This window comes from Prosopis cineraria, unplaced genomic scaffold (assembly GCF_029017545.1).
Source record: "Prosopis cineraria cultivar Desert tree isolate PC_DT_omini unplaced genomic scaffold, ASM2901754v1 PC8, whole genome shotgun sequence".
NCBI lineage: Eukaryota > Viridiplantae > Streptophyta > Magnoliopsida > Fabales > Fabaceae > Prosopis > Prosopis cineraria.
The window spans coordinates 17,342,577-17,362,037 of NW_026555339.1; the positions used below are offsets into that span (position 1 = coordinate 17,342,577).

Consider the following 19,461-nt stretch of genomic DNA (forward strand, 5'->3'; position numbering starts at 1 on the left):
AAAATTTCAGTGCCATTGTTTTTAATTTATTATATTTTGAAAAATCATATGGTCCTGCGGTTAAAAAAAAAAGTATGAGACACAATAAAAACTGTAATAGATACCTACGAGCACTTGGTTCAATTAGTTGAGGGAGTTGAATTAGTTTATTCTAACATTTAAAGTTTGAGTCCTGAAATGTACAATCGAATTAAATAAAAATGTCAAGAGTATTCCCAAGGCACTTGTAAGGCTGCCATTAATAACAACAGTCCCATATGACGTACCCTTAGATTTTTTAGGACGCTGTTTAAGAATGATTAGATAGTGAGTTTACAGCATTGTATTTGTATCATATCCTTGAGGGGTTTGGTTCATGGAAACTTCCGGAAAACAGGATCCATGTCAAGGGCTTTTGAAGAAGCTGATTGGGGACACACTTGCGAACGTATCTATAATATGAGATCAAGAGGAGAGTTTATTGGCGGCTGATTTCACTATCCGGCTTTGATAAATCTTCTATTTGATCTCTTACCCCGCTTTTTTTCCCTCAATTATGGCTTCCCATCATCTGATTTATTTTCTTCTTTGATCTTCAATGTAATATTTACTACATGCCGTATATGGGAAAATTCAATTTCCGAGGCCTTTGACAACAACTCTTTATAAAATATTTAGTGATGTAACGGGAAATTTTAAGTTTATTTTTTCGTATACTCATTTGGTCTCATTTTGAGGATGGAGGGAGAGGATATTTGTTTTGATTCTATTTCTAAGGCACCTCAATTATAATTGTAACCATCTGTAGCTTTTTATCCCTATTAAATGTTAGAAAGGTTATTAAATGTTAGAATATTTTATATAATAAGAGTAAAGTTAAAAACTTGTTAAATTTTTAGACGAATAAGGTTTAAAAGATTTTCTTTGGTTCTGGTAAAAATAGTAGAAATGACTTATAAATCAGATCTCATATATAAGTAAACATTAGGAGATCGATAATGAGCAAAATCCTTCTTTGATCAGCACTTAGTTGTTTTGATATTCTACTTGTTTCCTTTTTAACTATAGTCCATTTCCCCCTTTTTTTACCACCTGTACGTTGCTTATTTCGGTTGTGTTTTGCATTGTTATGCTTATTGTACTCTGTTTTTAATTTGGTATTCCCCTGTTTGTGAGCGTGATGAGCAAAATTAATACCTTTTGTATTAGGTTAGCGTTGAAATTTGCAAATTTGACTGTTCTGACCACTGTTTCAATGTTCAATAGTTTTTAGGAATTTTTGTTGTATTTTTCATATTTAATTTTTCTTTATTGGTTCTTGAGCTTCTTTGTTGATATGCGATGACTTGGAATGCTAGATTATCCTTATTCTAAGCTCAAACAAATTACAGTGTTTTATAATTATAAAAGAAAATTAACTCAATGAGATCCACGATGTTTTTTTTTTAAAAAAAAAATCTGAAACAGTAAGCATGTATATTAGCTGTATTTGTATTTTGGACTTTTTTCCCCGTTTGGCCCAAGTTTCTATTTCCACTGCTGCTTTGTGTCTTCCTTGTTAAGGATATGTTGTGATTGTATTTTGTTCATTGTTCATGGTTGAACAACAAATACCAGATATACCAGAGACGTTGGGTCTCAAATAGATAACGAAAGGATCCCAAGTTCCCTAACCACAGTTTCCTCGGATGTAAAAAGATAGTAGGCTTTGGTAGAATAAGTGTGTAATTTTATTGAAGTGTTTGAAAATTACAGACTATAAACTAAGAACAAAAAAGGGCTAGTAAATGTAAATTAGGCGAGTCTTAATCGAGTATTGACTGTCCTCTCTGTTTTTTCTTCTTTTTAGTTATAGTGTCTGATAGTAGAAGCCTTATCTTTGGGACTTAGCACATTCTACCGAAGATTCAGGAATCTCGCGAAACTTATGGCACGGTCTCTCCATTTTGATTAACAGCCCGTTTCAGATTCTGGTCACTTCTCTTGCTTTCTTTGCCATTTCTTGAACTTCAAGTCTTCAATCTACTAAAATTTCTTTCTACCCTAACCTTCAAATGGCTTCATCCGCGTCTTCTACCACTGCCCCTTCCTCTACTTTCACTGGTAGTCTGCCAGATTCTCTGACAACCATTCGTAACCCAATGAACCAATTAGGTGGGCTCGTAATGGTATGTATTTCGTGGTCTAAAAAAACCCTTTTTTAATTAACCTGTTTTCTTATCCTAATTCTCGTTCATTTCTTTTTCAAGAGGGTTCATCATTCCACGAATTAGTGGCCTTTTGGTAAGTTTCTTGCTTCTCATGTTTAACCCTTCTATTTTATTGAAAAGTGCTCTAACTATGCTTCCTTTTTGTCCAACACTTCGCCTTGAAGTTTCCAAATCTCTAACAGAAGCGACGTTAGATATCTAACGATTTCTCCTGACCTGTTTGATGTCAATGCCCCTACGCAGCCGAACCTATGGCCACTGACCTCTCTCCGCAATCTGATCTTGGCCGAGATGACCTCGCCCTTCCCCGAGTCGTCTTGTGGAAAGCTCAAGAACTGGCCCCGGTTCCCTCGTACTTGGGTCAACTGGGTAAAGCGTTTGAAGGCTAATCATGAGCCCCAGTGGAAAGAGATGGGTCTATATGACCTAATTCAACTGTCTCTAGCCAATGTTGACATCCTTGTGGACCTTCTGACGGCGCTCCTCAATTTCTAGGCTCCAAGCTGCAATGCTTTCATCTTCGAGCTCAGCTCGATGTCCCTCATGTTATAGGACGTCTTCATGTTCTTGGGGCTGCCTATCACCGGGGAAGAGAACTTCTACGCCATCCCCGGTGAAGGCTCTAATAGGGGTAAGGAAAAGGAAGGTGCAACCGAGTATTAAGGGGATTAGCTCTCAGTTGTATAGTTCTTTCACTTATTTTGGTTTGTAACGAATGGTTAAATGCATATGCCAACTTATGATACATATATTATTGTGATACACTTGCATGAATTCTATTGTTAACTGTGGGTATCTTAGCTTGGGTTTGTTGTATTCGTATTGTAATGGTTGTGAGAGGTCAAGATATTGGTGCAAGTATTAGTTTTGTATTGATTTATATGATATATTGGCTATTGGATTGCTTATGAGAAATTGTTACCCCTAGTGAAATTTATGTTGAAAATGGGATTTTGGTGGCCAAATATTATTTGGACTGTTCTGATTGTGATTTGAATGCTTGAACATGTTGTTTGTAGTCCATTTAAGTTGGTCCAAGTGGTTCCACAGTTATTAGCACTTGGTTTGTGAGTTTAGGCACTTAGGTTGTAATTTTTGAAAGAAAATGAACTATTTTGGGTTTGGGTGTCCAAATGTCATTTAGCTTAGTATTTAGGTGTGAGATTGATGCCAATAGCTAGGTAGCTCTAAGAGCTACGTATGGATACTTGAATTGCTTGAATTGGATGTTGAACAGTGAAATGATGCACTCCAGAATGTGGCCTAGAGAGCTGTCATGATAGTAGTTTGCTGTCATGACAATGGTTACGCGCTGCGGCGCATTGTCTATGACACTGCGACACGAGGCATAGAGAGGGGTATTTTCCTTTGGGCAATTCACCATGGTAGATGATGCACTGCGCCACGGCGCATTATGCCTATATGGTTAAAATATATTGTTGCTTATTATTTTGCAGCCTAATGAATTTCCTATCCTTTTGTTGTCTAATTTAATTAGTTTTGAACTATAATTTAAGCTCAAACGATCTTTGAAAAGGATTTTCTTAAGATCTTGTTTTTCTTAAATATTCTTTAACCCTCAGGTTATGATAACTATTTAGGGGATTAAGGTAATCTCGGTCATCATAACATTGTCTGTGTTTGGTATTCTGTGTGCTTAGTAATGTCAGAGATAACATTATGGTTTTCTTCTCAAGAGTTACAAGCTTCAAAATGCAAATATGTCCTACAATTCCTAATTCCCCACCACAAATAACAATATAATAAGAATACCATTAAAAAAAGCAGGGAACTTGGATCATCTAGTGATGAAATTGAACATTACATCAACTTGGGATAAACTTCAATAATACACAAGACCTAGATCTCATCAAGCTTTCCAACCTTAAAAATTGGGTTTGCTTTAGTAATGGCATCCCTTGCAATAGTACATTAGTCAAAGGAGCAATCATGCTTGTCTAAGTAGCAAATCTGAGTAAGGGCGATCAAGAAGACTATATAAGGCCACAAAAAAAAAACATCAGAGATGAACAAACCGAGCAAAGATGTAGATCTAACTAATGGCAAAGACAACAACAAATTAGTGCAAACGATCATAGGTCTGAGCGATAATGCATAGGAGCATGGATCTCGGGGATGGCATGATGAGAGCTTGAGGTGAAGACTAGTAGAGTTGGGGATAAGGGTTAGCCTTGGCGGGCCTCCCATTTAAACACATTTTTACAAGAATTCGGGCTTAAAAAATGTCATTTTTTTAGGAAAATGGGGTTTTGAAGCCTAGCCCTGATAGGCTCTAGAAAAATGGGCTTAAGCAGTTTTTTTATGCCATTTTCATTTCAACTCTGAAAAAATAAAATATTTTCATTTTTTTAAATTGAATTTAAACTTTAAAACATATGTTTATATTTTAAACTTTGATTTTCTATTATTTATTTTTAATTTTTTAATATTATAATTTGTAATTTAAAAAATACAAAATGTTATAATTAAAATTTTTAATTTTTAAAAATATAAAAAATAAAAAATAATAATAATGGGCTCATAGGCTAGACCTTGAACCTTTTAAATAAAGGTTGAATTTTAAAAATTAAACAATTTTTGAAAAATTGAATTTAAAGGCTTGGCTCTCATGGGCTTGAGCCCATATAAAGCAGGATTGCCCATTTCTCACCTTTAAAGGCTAGCATGATACAACAGAGACAATGTGGATAGAAACAGGACAAAGAACCTTGCAGGCTCCCAATTTGGCTCTTGGCTTGTTGGTGAGAACATTTTGCTTTTACATATTAAGTCATGAGTTCGACTTCAAGAGCAAACCTTGCAGACTTACGTGAGCGAAGAGTTTTGGGAAGCTATGCTTATTGAATAAATAAATGGGGGAAGATTTCGGAAAACATTACCACGCTACCTCCAAAGTGATCCTAATTGTTGAAAGAGGTACTGAAAGATTCAATTTTCATCTTAATCCTTATTATTTTGGGGTAGAAATGGACGTGTCTTTTCCCAAAACATTATATCCTGAAAAGAAAACACTGCCAAACAACTAATTGCTTTGATAGAAAGATTGACTTTTACGGTATAGATTATAGTCTGTCATATTAATGGAGATCATGATTACCTCTTAAGACCACAAAAGAGAATTTAACTTGTATTTTGTTATAAATTCTTATATTTTTTTAATATTTTGAATCTTACACTTTTATTTTTTGATGTTCTAAATCCCTAAATAAACAACATCTAGGGACCTTAAAGGAACTTAAAATATTAAAAATTGAAAGTATAAAAACTCAGAACATAAAAAAAAGTATAAGGACTTACAACAAAATACGAGCAAAATATATGAGTCAAAAGTTATGTTTTCCTTATTTTAATATCAAAACTTCATTCTCAACTATTCTTTTTTTTTTCTTTTTTTTAATCTAACGTCTGATGCCTAATGAAGCAATGTGGTATATTTGGGCATTCTTTATTTTTTATGTTTGTGATTTCACCTTTCCACCTCTTTAGACTTATACCCACCTGTGTGACTCCAGAGACAAAAGTTCCACCCTTAGGACTTTCCTTAAATGGTTTTCATCATCACCCCGTGAAGAAAAAATTTTACTAAGTTACTGATCTACAGATCATTGCTAACTTAAAAAACCTTTAATTCTATAAATTTTAACATAGTAGTTGTCATTGTAAAGGTTTTTTTGTCATTTCATATAATTAAGGTTACTATTTTTTAAAGTGAAGGATACATTGATTTCCAATTCCATTCCAGTTCATCCCCTCCCAACATAAGGGCATTAAGATCAATTTACAAATAATATCTCAATGTTAGAAAAGGACCCAAAAATCTTAGAGAAATAAGACTATTTTATCTTAGTGTTAGAAATAGACCTAAAGATTTTAGAGAAATGAGAATATTTTAATATTTTTTGATCTTGTATTACTTTCATCTGTCTATTTTGGGTATTTTTCTGTATAAAGTGCATTAATAAAACAAAGAAATCTAATTTAGAATTTAAATCATTTGAAATTGAAATTGAAATTGATAAATTTAAGTAATTTTTTTTTGTTTAGTATTTTTATTTATTTTATTATTTTTTATAAAATATAAATTTTTTTTCCTATTAAACTTTGCATAAATTCATTAACATCAAATTCGAAATATATAAATCCCTGAATTTTGGTTTGGTTTCTAATAATTAAAATTAAAAATGGTTAAAAATCCTGATAGGAGCCCTCTCCCTGCACAGACTTCAAGGTCTCGCGACACAATCCCACAAAGCGTGCCATCACCCAGTCTCTGGAATGGTAATTCCATTGAAGGAAAGTAGAAGATAGCGAGTTTCAAATTTTCTGAAGCGAAACTGCGAAAGCTTAACAATCTCACAGAGCCTTCACTCAATGGAGATTGGCTCTTCCCCCTCAACCTTCTGCTTTCAACCAGCACTCCAGCCACTGATTAAAACTGGTACTAGTGTTTCTACTTGCTGCTGGAGGAACAGAAGAGTTCTCGTACAGAGCTTGTCTGTCTCTTACCGGAAGTTCGTTGATTTCGCTTTGGAAGAAACCAGACACCACACTCATTTGGTTCCTTCGCCTCAACAGGTATGGCTTGGATATCTGAACTACTTTGGATTACGTCCTGTTTCTGATTCATCTTACGGTTCTTGAACTGGTTGTAGTTGATTGTTAAATTGGTTCTTAATGCTGGTTTTTGGCTTGGTGTTGAAGTTGAAAACAAGTATAAGCATTTCAAATTGGTAAGATTTTGAACTTAGGACTATGGGGTACCCTAAACAGATAATATCGATCGAATTGTCAAATAATTCTTTGCTGTCAGAATGAAAAAAATGAATGATTTTTGGTTGCAGATATACGGACACCGGACACCAAATTTCGTAATGCATCTATGCTTGATTGGTTTACGCTCTCTGTGAGTTACGCTTGCTGCCAAGGGGTAATATAGAGAAGAAATAAAAACGATATAAATTTGATACGTTGTTCCCGCAAATGTCTTTGGCATTGGCTTTTAAAAATCTCTTGGTCAATGCTGAGACCTTCCAAAGGTTGTTGAATTAGAAATATGTGTTGTGACACTAGTGCGCGTTATTACTTCCAGAATGTTTAAATGATGCAAAATGATTCAACCAATCATTTTTTCTACTTCAATCCTCCCTTTTGTTATTATGCTGGTTACATTTATAGAGTATTGATGCTCACTCTTGATTATTATATTGTCTAAATATTTGCCTTAGAAACTTGATTATTGATGATTCCAATCATTATGGTGATTAATGCCCATGATAGCTTCTTTATGAGTAAGTAGATATATATTCAATTTAATGTTAGTGCAAACACAGAATTCTATGAAGTACTAAAACTTAAAAGGGTGGCTGTGTCCTGTGTTTGGGCATCAATGCTCATAATGTGATCATACTCTTGGCAGAATGCTACTCCCAGTTTTTAAATCTTAGTCATGGAAAATGATACTTAGGTCCCAAAAGATCAATGTGATGCCAGTTAGGTCCCAAAGAATTATACTAAAACATGTGATAGAAAATATGGGAGACATTATTCTAAAAAAAATAAAATAAATTCTCTTTATCTTATTTTAATATTTTGTAAGAAGGGAAATCTAAAGCCAAACTTTATATGGACAAGGTGTTAATGTTTCCTTTTGTGTTCTTTTGTAAGAGGAAATCTGAAAGTTAGCTCTATATGTAGATGTGATTAAGGTATCCTTATTTAGGCATTAGAGTTTTGTTAAATAGACATGGTTGCACTTGCAACGGACACACTTGATGAATGAAAATTTGTGATTGAATATTCAGATAGCTTCCCCCTCTTTCTGCATTCTGCCTCTCCCTCATGCTCCCCCACTGTTCTGTCTTCATCTTCTTCATTTCTTTCTCCCTGTTTCTGTTTTCTCTCTGCTCTCTCCCTGTATTCAGATCTGTGCAAGTGTGTGTTACATCAACATGATTTGCTAATATTGATTCAGATTGTCAGATATGAAAGTTTTAGATGCAAATTAGGCATTAAAGTGGCATGAGTCGCTTTTAGTAGTTTACAACTGAGAATCTCATATTTGCAACTATTTGAATATATATTTGCAACCCATCTTTCAACAAAATTGCTTGGGACTTAACTATTATTAAATTGAACTTTTATGACACAATTGTCATTCCCTCTTTTATTTATAGCTGAACATCCCATGGCATTTGTTATTAGTGTTTTAGAGAATTCCTAAACACATTTTGTTGATGAGATTTTACAATTGAACATTGAAATAAATAATCACTTTGGTCAACATTTCATTTCTACTTTTAATTTCTTAAAATTAAAGTATATTTCAAAATTGTTTCATGACTTGTCCTTATTTTTCAGTTTTTGTTGCATTGGCTTGTTCATCAAGAAGTGTCCTGTTCCGTCCATTGTATTCATGATTGTTTCTCTTTGAAATGTATTTTATGCCTTTTGGAAACCCATGGTCGTACTGAAATATTTCACTTGCTTGAATTTTAGCTGGTGCACTGGACAATGTTTTAGTTTACTAAATTGTAGGTGCAGTCTATGGTTTTGGTACAGTATTTATGAGTATCCTGTCAACATTAACAAATGCTTACTACGACAATTTGTCTTACTAGGAAAAATTCAGTTCTATCAATTCTAAGGATGGCAAAGGAGTGCTTCATATGCTATCCTTTCAAGCTGCCAAGATTAGGCTTCTGCGAAGTTTGAGCATTGAAACCGAAGCAATGCAGGTATTCCTTTTCTTATTGGTTAGGAAATTACATACCTTTTCTTTGGTTTTAAAGTGCCCCAAAATACTAGATAACTTTAGGATTCTTCTAAAGATAGTTACTTTTACTTTTGAAGTATTTCATTGAAAATGTTATTAAATTTGATGGTGTACATGGAATTGATTTTCACTACCATCTAACGAATGCTTTTGTTGTGGCTGGTAATTTATTATAGCTAGAATTATTGATCACCCTCAATATTTATATTCCTTGCTGTCAATCCTTGTTTACCCTTTTGACCTGATCAATGAATTAATGAATGCCAAACAACTTTAAAGGTTCATCTGAAACAATGTGATGAAAACAGCTGCATAAAAATTATATCATCAATCATTACGACCAGGGTGTAGGTCTAAGTGAGGAATTACAGAACGCTATAATTCTGGAAATTGAAGATGATAATACCCTCAGCAAAACTATCTCTCCTTCTATGCATTTGAGAGGCATAGGCTCTTCCAAATCCATCCCAAAATCTTCATCACAAAACCACCTTTGTGCAAAAACTATTCTTATTTCACCTCCAATGGTGAAAACAAGAAAAATTCCCAATTGTCCTTAAATTAAGTCTTGGTATTTGGCTTTCTCTTGAGTAAGTGAATTGAGGCCCATTTCCATCATTACTCCCTACAAGAAAAATCCAAAAATTAAGTGTCACCTTGTCCTCAAGGTGAAAGGAGGAAGACTGCTGCTGAATCACATCACAACTTTACCAAGTCTCGTCATACTCAGGCAAGCCATGCCATTTGATGAGAATCTCCACTTGGCCATTGGTAAGGTGCCGAGTCTTTAAAACTGCCTTGGGTGAACCCTGTAACTCCACATTATCTGTTAAAAATGGAGGTAAAGACTGTGGAACTAAAGAAGATGGTAGACATTTTCCAAGCTGACAAGTATGGAAAACCAGGTGAATACTCTCAGCATACTATAATTCTGGAAATCAAATATTACAACACTCTCAGCAAACTATCTCAGCTTCCCATGCATTCAAGAGGCATAGGCTCTCCCAACACTATCCCAAAATCTTCCTTACCTCACCAACAACAACAACAACAAGCCTTTATCACCCCCCTAAAAAAATAAAAATAACAATGTGGTGTTCTCTATATACTTGCTGATGGCAATACTTCAAACTTCATCTATAGTTTCTCAAAAAATCTGGGCTTTCTATTATCATTTAGGCATCCCTTCTCACCTGTCAAAATTCTTAGTGCTTGAATTGAGAGTGGTGCTCCTTGCTTAATTTAATTTTCCATAATACCATTTTCATCATCAACCGTGAGGGATGTATCTTGATTGAATATGCATTTGGGGAATATAATTACAGTGGATTACAGTAACCCATTATTTCTCCTGGTCACACTTTTTATACAAAGCATCACATTTCATCCTTGTCACTGGTGTTATCCCCGACTCTCCATTTGTATTTCTAATTACAATGATTGTGCATCGAAATCTTTGTAATTAGAAGTAGAAATGCAGTGAGAGTAGGAGATAACACCGTTAACAAGTATTATGTGTGTCTGTATGAAAGATCACAAGAAAATTGTTAAAATGAAAACAGAATATACTTATTTACTTTGTGGAAATCTTAATGTTTTACCATGACAAATTGAACCCATAAGAGAAGAAAAAAGTCTCCAAATTTTCTTTCCTTCATGTGAACTAGGACCAATTTTGAAGATCTAAATGAATGAAAGAAAAATAAATTGAAGTTTGTTGAAGTGTTATGTGTCTTCTTGCCTTTGGGCTGAGTTATAAATTATTTATGCATGGTACTTGCTGCTTGTTTTCTTCTCAATAAGCTTACCTGTGCAGGTTCTGGATTTTGCTGTCTTTCCTAAAGTAGAATATGATGTGCCCATATTTTGTGCTAACTTTTTCACCAGTGGCAGTTCAAACATAATTGTGTTGTGAGTCAGCATATCCCCTGTTACTGAGTGTGCTTTTTGTAGTTGTAAAACCTTCCTCCATATTGTTGGGCAATAATTATTTTTTTTTACTGTTTTTGTGGTTGATGAATTGTTCCTAAGCTAATGGAACTTACTTCAAGTCAATGCAATATTTTCCTGTTCAAGTGTAGTTTTCTAATGTATACAATTCCCTTGGGTTGAACTCCTTTTAAAATAACTTTTGTTCACTTTTAACTTTCTATTATCATTTGTTGCATAGCTTTTAACTTGGGAGAATATTCGACTGTAGGAATCATATGGCATGGAACTTTACATCATTATTTGGGTTTAGTGTGTCTAAATATTATAGGGAGAATGGCATTTGGGTCCCAAAGGACTGATTTGATGATAGTTAGGTTCTAAAATATTTTGAAGGAAGATGGGTTGCAGATATCTATTTAGAAAGTTGCAAATGAGTTTTCCTTAGGGCCTGTAGTAGAATCTATGGGAAGGGAAGTGGTGTAGAGCAACTCTAGTGGACAAGAGAATTACCCTAAGATTCCTAGCTGTAAAGGAAAAGAAGTGGCTTGTGAGTGGGTTTTAGGTGCAATTAAAGTATAGGCAGTGTTGTTGTAGCTCTTTGGTCTTTAAATTTTCCAATTTTGCTAGAGAGTGGGGAGTTTAGTCTTCTAGAAGTATAGGGAGGATTGAGAGCCAAAAGCATTGCCGTGTGTGTGTATTTTGTTTTGTTCTTGTATTTCTATATGTTTTGTGTTTGCAACCTTTGTATCAATGGTGTATGATGGATATGGGATTGGCTTGAATCATTATTTCTTTTGTAATCTAATTTAGTTATTCAATAAAATTATTACCCACCACAAGTGATTTCCATTATCTCGCTGTCTATTTTTGGTTTTCATTTGTTATTTTCTCCTTAGAGTTGAGGACTCTAGAGATAAAATGGGCTCCAACGTCTCAGCTGATTGCTTTGCTAGTAATAATATGGGTTGCTTGAGTTGGGCAAGCATTTGGGCCTTACTTTCATTGTAAATAGCATTTTCCTATCAAATTTAGGGCTTCTTCCCCAACTAATTTGTTTGACTCAATCCACCACCCAAACCTGCTTCTCCTCTTTCGGTCACTCACTATCAAAGAATACACACTTGATTTTTGCTCTTCGGCTGCACCATGGTGCTCTATCCGGCATCATGCTCCTTAGGCTCCCTCTATGGTCCTACTCAAGCCAATGATTCTTGGCTATAGGTTGGGTGAACTCCCTCTTCAATTCTTGCCCTACCTTTTCACCATATTCCAAGACCATGGCAATGATACAAGCTTCAACTAAGGTATCCCTTCTTCGTTTCTCACCTTCTAGGGTTGGCATCCTTTGTCATCTTTGTTCTTCTTCTCATCTCTCTCTTCTTCAGCTATCTCATCTTCTATTTTTTTCCTTCAATCCAGCACCCTCTTCTTTCGTATCCTCATTTGCTCCAACATTTTTTTCCTCAACTTGTGCCTCAGCTTCAACTTCAAACTCCTCCTTGGTTTTTCTTAACCCTTCCTCCATTTTTCTACTTTCTTCCAAACTTCTATGGTGTCTATCATGTTATCCTCATTCATTCTCAATATCTTATGTTCTTCTAGAGTGATTGCCATCTCCTCCCCTAGATTGTACTACTTTGATACCAAATGGTAGAACCCTCAACTCTATGGAGAAAATAATAAATAAAAACACAAAAATAGACAAGAAGATAATAGAAATAACTTGTGATGGATAATGCTTTTACTGAATAACTAAATCAGATTACAAGGGTAATAATGATTCAAGCCAATCCCATATCCCTCATACACCTTGATACAAAGATTGCAAGCACATAACAGTGACAAAAATACAAGAACAGAACAAAATACACACACAAGGCAATGCTTCTGGCTTTTAAAAGGCCAGGTCTCTCTCAATCCTCACTATACTTTTAAAAGTTTGAACTCCCCTCTCTAGCAGATTCGAGAATTTAAAGACTAAAATGCTACAACAGCACTACTTACACTCGAATTGCATCTAAAATCTACTTGCATACCACTTCATTTCCCTTCGAGCCAGGAATCTTAGGATGATTCTCTTATCCACTGGAGTTGCTCTTTCTTACACCATTTCCCTTCTCATATATTCTATTATATGCCCTAGGAAATGATTTGTATCCCTGAATCTTCTGCTCTATCAAAATCACTGAGAGTAAGGGCATTTAAGTCCTTTAAGTCACTCTCAGCATTTAAGACTCATATTTGCAACTCATTCTCCTTTATAATGTTTTGTGATCCAGTAGTCAATAAATTGGTGTTTTGGAGCCTAACTGTCATTCCGCATATATTCTACTACACCAAAATGTCAGTCTCATTAATTAAGTAAAAAGATTAGTGTTATTAGTAGCCCTGAGTGAACTAAGGGAAAATAAGTATCATATTTACAAGGCATTAATTATTACCAGCCGACTTTTGTGAGAGGAAGTGCCATTATTCTTTGGAGAAGATCCAAACCTCTTTTTTATCAGTTTATATTTGAAAATACCTGAATTTATTTTTTATTTTGGAGAAGTTTTATTTTGATGTGGTTCAACACTTGATAGGTATTAAGAAGGCTTAAAGTGGCTCCCCTATTTCATTTTGACTTTTTTCTTTTTCGATTGGAATATCAAAACCCTCCTTTATTTTTGTTTTCCCTTCCAGTTCATGTTTCTTTCCCATTCTTGTTAGTATATTATGTGACTTTTGTTAATGTAATTAAGAAATCGTTGTTCTTCTATTGTTTTCTTGTAACTTAAAGTACAGGGTCTTAAAGAAAGTGAAGAAGTTTTGTCCTAATAATCAGAACTCCTGGATGCAACCATCACAATCCAACTAGCAATGCTTCTTTGACTGTTTTTATCAGTTAGAGTTTGCATAGATTGACTTAGATTATGTAATTTTGTATAATCAAAAGATTATGAAAAATCCCTTGCTTGTTTCTATTCTTTTCTACCATATTTAGAGAATTCACCATAGTACTAGTCAGTCTTGGTATGTATTTTGTGAAGATGACTATTTGACTTTACCTATTTTTTGTTTTTTTTTTTCCCACCCCCAAGAAATCGGAGCACTATAATTATGAGTGGCAAATCACAAGAATGTGACTTCATGTGGACTTTTAGTTTTTTAATAATTTGCTTGATCTAGCATTTTACTTTTTACTAATGAACTTCTTTATACTCTGTATGAACACTTTAAAATAGTGTATGAAGTTGTTAATATGTTTTCCAAAATTGAATGTGTTAACTTCAAGTATTCAAGTTCAGAGGAAACTTTATAGCTATAGTGACAATTAAAAGCTTTTGTTGACTCAGCAACTACAAAACACGAGTGCCTAATTTGTGCAATATGGCTTCATTTGTTGTACTTTCATTTTGATGCAATGTTTTCCCCTCAATTCCGTATGCATCTATACATGTGATTTACATCATCAGAACTTGGTCAAAACAATGTAACTGTTAAATCATAAATCTAAGTTTTGGAAATGTTGCATTAAGTTAATGAAGAATAACCTGATATCTTGCTGGATTCCCTCCTTTTTATGGTTGACAATGAGCATTTAACACTCTGCTTCCCCTTTATTTTTCATGCTCTGATGGCATTGGCAATATTACAAGAGTTCTCCTCTCTTCCTTCGAAGTTCAAACATTATAAACAAATTACAGTGTTTTATGTGGAGCGCTAACTCTGGAGCATAGCATTAAAATTACAGGGACCTTAACCCGCTGCATGATATTATCAATCAGCAGGATTACAAGGAAAAGTACTTTAAACGCTTAATTCCCCTTGGCCTTAAATATTCCGAGGTAACTACAAATATATTAGTTTGACATGTTTCTCAAGTTCATCTTTGAATCTGTTTAACTTAACAGTTCTTTGACTTCTTTCTATAATGATCTAGGTTTCTTAACAGAACACATATTTCATGCAGCTTTTACCATGGGGAGGGAGCTCACAAGCGAGTCCCTACAATTTTTTTCACCCATTGTCATATGGACAAAGTCGACAAGTAGTAACACCAAGGATTAGGTAGTGGCAATTAAAAGGAGAGAAGCAAGATATTTTCAAGCGAAATCTTTTGGATAAAGGAATTTGGGAATCTCAGGGAAGTGCTAACATCATATGGGAGGATATGGCTAAAAAGATACGGGAGGTTGCAAAAATAGTTTTGGGAGAATCGAAAGGTTCTGGTCCGAGAGATAAGGAGTCTTGGTGGTGGAATAATAGTGTACAAGACAAAATCAAGTATAAGAAGAACTGTTTTAAAGCCATACATTTGTGTAACAATGAGGAAAATTGGGAGAAGTACCGTATGCCTAAGAAGGAAACTAAGAGAGCTATGGGTGAAGCTCGTTCTAAAGCTTTTGAAGAATTTTATAAGAACCTTGAGACGAAGGAAGGAGAGCAAAATATTTATAAGATTGCCAAGAGTAGGGAAAGAAAATCAAGAGATCTAGAACAGGTAAGGTGTATTAAGGATGAAGAGGGAAGAATTTTAGTTACAGATGATGAAATTAAAAATAGATGGGAGACTTACTTTTCTAAACTTTTCAATGATGGAGAGAGGATTCATCTAGTAACTTGGAGGATTTAGTAACTGGTGAAGGAGAACAAAATTTGTCATTCTATCGAATAATACGTGATAAGGAGGTAAAGGAAGCTCTTAAGAAAATGGCAAATGGTAGAGCCAATGGACCTGATTGTATATCTACCGAAGCGTGGAAATGTTTAGGTGAAGAAGGGGTGAGATGGTTAACTAAGTTATTTAATGTGATTTTACGGTCCAAGAAAATGCCTGATGAATGGAGGAGAAGTACATTAATTCTTATTTATAAAAATAAAGGAGATATTCAGAATTGTACTAACTATAGAGGAATTAAACTCATGAGCCACACAATGAAATTGTGGGAGAAAGTAATTGAGCACAGGTTGAGATTGGAGACAAGTATTTCTGAGAATCAATTTGGTTTATGCCAGGTAGATCAACTACAGAGGCGATTTATCTACTAAGGGATTAATGAAAAAGTATCGTTGTAAAGATAAAGATCTACACATGGTTTTTATTGATTTGGAAAAAGCTTATGACCGTATATCAAGAGAAGTGCTTTGGAAAGCGTTAGAAAAAAAAGGGAGTACGGATTGCTTATATTAAAGCCATACAAGATATGTATGAGGGGGTAAAAACTAGTATAAGAACACCTAGTGGTCAAACAAAGGATTTTCCTATAAAGATTGGACTACATCAGGGATCATCTCTGAGTCCTTATTTGTTCAACTTGATTTTAAATGTTTTGACGGAACATATTCAAGAGGAAATCCCGAAATGTATGCTCTTCGCGGATGATATAGTTCTTATAGCAGAGACAAGAGAAGAGGTTAATTGTAAACTTGAGTTATGGAGGAGGACATTGGAGTCGAAAGGTTTTCGTCTGAGTAGAAGTAAGACGGAATATTTATATTGTAAATTTGGTAAAGGAATATTCGACAATAATTTGGAAGTGAAATTGGGAGATCAAATTATACCTCAAGTGGAAAAGTTTAGATATTTGGGAGCCATTATTCAAAATGATGGTGAAATCAGTGGAGATATTTCACATAGAATTCAAGCTGGGTGGTTTAATTGGAGAAAAGCTAAAGGAGTTATTTGTGACCGTAAGGTGCCTAATAAACTTAAAGGAAAGTTTTATCGCACTGCTATCAGACCGGCAATGTTATATAGTAGTGAATGCTGGGCTCTAACGGGACAGCAAGAGCATAAAGTTGGAGTAGCAGAGATGAGAATGTTACGATGGATGTGCGGACATACACGTAAAGATAAAATTCGAAATGAGCACGTACGTGAAAAAGTGAGGGTGGCACCTATTGAGGAAAAAATGGTAGAAAATCGGTTGAGATGGTTTGGGCATGTACAAAGAAGACCAAGGGAGGCACCAGTGAGAAGAGTGGAACATATAACTTTGAGTCCAATTAAGAGAGGTAGAGGAAGGCCTAAGAGAACACTCTTGGAAGTTGTTGAACGCGATCTCTTAATTAATAATATTCCTAAAAGCTTGATAAATGATAGAGCACAATGGCGTCTTGCAATCCATGTAGCCGACCCCACCTAGTGGGATAAAGGCTTGTTGTTGTTGTTGTTGTTGTATTGTCATATGGACAAAGTTTTCTTCAAGTCCAGAAAACTATGATATTCTGTATTCTGCATTCCAGGATTACTACAAGGTATTAACACCATGATCGATTTCCGCTATACTATATCTCAATTTTGTGGTACTTTAAAGATCAAAATTTCAGTAGCTTTCTCAATGTATTACCCATTGAACTATTAAATTTTTCTATATGACCCTTAATCTGCAGGCATGGCTGGAATTAACAGGCAAAGCAGTTGAGGAGACAGATGCATCTCAGATTTCCTGCAACCGTGAAGCACAACATAGATATCTAACCTGGAGAGCAGAAAAGGTATTGGGATATGTTGCTACTCATACAGTCATATGATTGGTCATTTGACCATATTAACCTCTATGCTTGCGATAGAATTAAATGAAATTCTAAATTAGCATCTTCCCTTGGAGCCTGTGGATACAGAGTTCTCTAGCATTTCTAGTCTTCCCACAACCTATAGTTGATTATTAATCTGACGATATTCCATCATTCATATGCTGCTTGGATTAACCAAACCATTATTTCAGTGTTGCATTTTGTAATTGTTAATATTGTCAACAAATTGTTTTTGAACTGAAGGCCTAAGCAAAAGGAGAGAGTGATTTACGAGGATGACAAATAATGGTCTCCAAGGACATTTTAATTAAGCCTAGAAGATTCACTGTAGATTTTGCATTTCTTCAACGCCATCATTTTAGACTGATATTTTTATCAAGCGTGTTGGTCATGTTTTGAATATGACGTTCTTATCAATGGCTTAGAGGATTTGGATAACTCACGCTAGAGCATAGGAAAACCATTTTTAGAATTTAAATCAGGATTCTATCGATACTAAACTTTTGGAGGTGAATTTTTTGTTTACACTCGGTACTCTTCAACACCATTTAGCAATGACTTAGACTGAGTTTATGTTATTATATTTGAAACATATCACTTATGAGCTTCGCTCATGGAAACTTTTGGAAAGTAGGATCCAGGTCAAGGGCTTTTAAAGAAGCTGATTGGGGACACACTTGCAAAGGTATCCGTAACATGAGATCAGTACTTTTCCTCAAGAATCTTGAAGTGCAGTTTCAAACTTCACGTCTTTTATCCTATAGGACTTGCTGAGAAACTTTCTATTCAATGGAGTTGACGAACTTGGAAGCAAAATGTTCCTTGATTACTTCCCAGAATTCCGCAGCAAGGATGGCACTGTAGATAAATACACAGCATTGTAGGAAAGTCTTATGAAAATCGCCCTTGGGATGCAAGAGGAGAATTTATTGGCAGCTGATTTCACTATCCGGTTTTGGTAAATTGCTGTTTTCTTTTCATCTCTTCTATTGGATCTCTTACCCCTTTTTTCTTCTCAATTTTGGCTTCCCATCATCTGATATTTTTTGTTCTTTGATCTTCAATGTAATATTTATTACTGGAAAAGTAATTGCTTATAGTGGATCATGGGTATCAACGAATCACTAACTGGTTGAAGATTCAAAGCCCTAATCTAAGTAGAAATACCGCCTTTAATGTTGTTGTTGCATCTTAGGAAAAAGACAAAAAAGGCCCCTTGGAGCTTTAGCAAAGGTCATGAGTCCGACAAGCTCAGATCCTATGGCTGCCCAGCAAATGTACTTTGTATCAACCTGGTGCCAGTGAAAAAAAAGTTAAAGGTATTTTTTTTCCTCATGCAATTCATCTTAAATGATATATATTGGTCCAATTTCTGCATGGACTAAAGCAATTATATTGTCCCACTGAAAGACAAATTGACGTGTAATGAGTTTCAAAATTTGAGGGACCAACTTGCTTACAGAAATAAGTCCATGGACTAAAGCATTAGGGGAGAGATCTTTTAAGAACCCAATTTTGTATTTAGATTAATTGATTAAATATCTGAATGGTTGTGGTGGTTTCCTTAATGAGTGAATAGGGTAGATAATTAGATACAGTCCGATATGTGGCAAGTTTAATGTAATGATAGGGAAATGTAGGAATTTTTTTAATGTGATAAATAATTTATTTTAGCAGCAAAAGAGAAATTGGTGCAAAGTCAGAAAATTTAATATAGAAGATTTAATTGTTGTTGTTGGTATTTTGACTTAAATAATGTTAAAAGGCATTTATCTGTGTGTGTGACCTTGAAAATAATAATAATATTAAAATAAATAATAACATATTTATAAATTTTAGAATAAATGTAACAAGATGTGCTAGTGGTTTGATGGAACTAGAGCGGTAGCCTGACTTGCTTCAAACCTAACCTAACTTATTTACTAAATAGGCTTAGGCAGGTTCGAGCTTTTAATTAGGCTTATTTAGTTAAATAGGCAAGATTTATTTTTTAAAGACCTAGTATACGAGTTCAACAAGCTGGCTTAT

The 19,461-nt window shown here is 34.7% G+C and overlaps 1 protein-coding gene across 1 annotated transcript; it reads left to right on the plus strand.

Moving 5' to 3' along the window:
- Positions 1–6,457: 6,457 nt before the first annotated feature.
- On the plus strand, positions 6,458–18,537 carry LOC129318261 (phytochromobilin:ferredoxin oxidoreductase, chloroplastic-like). The gene is given in 12 exon segments (XM_054962960.1): positions 6,458–6,785; positions 8,828–8,944; positions 10,799–10,893; positions 14,648–14,741; positions 14,867–14,882; positions 14,885–14,936; position 15,365; positions 17,095–17,154; positions 17,290–17,394; positions 18,068–18,118; positions 18,198–18,300; positions 18,303–18,537. Coding segments are annotated over 12 exon segments (969 nt in total). The 5' UTR covers positions 6,458–6,581; the 3' UTR covers positions 18,374–18,537.
- The last annotated feature ends 924 nt before the right edge of the window (positions 18,538–19,461 follow it).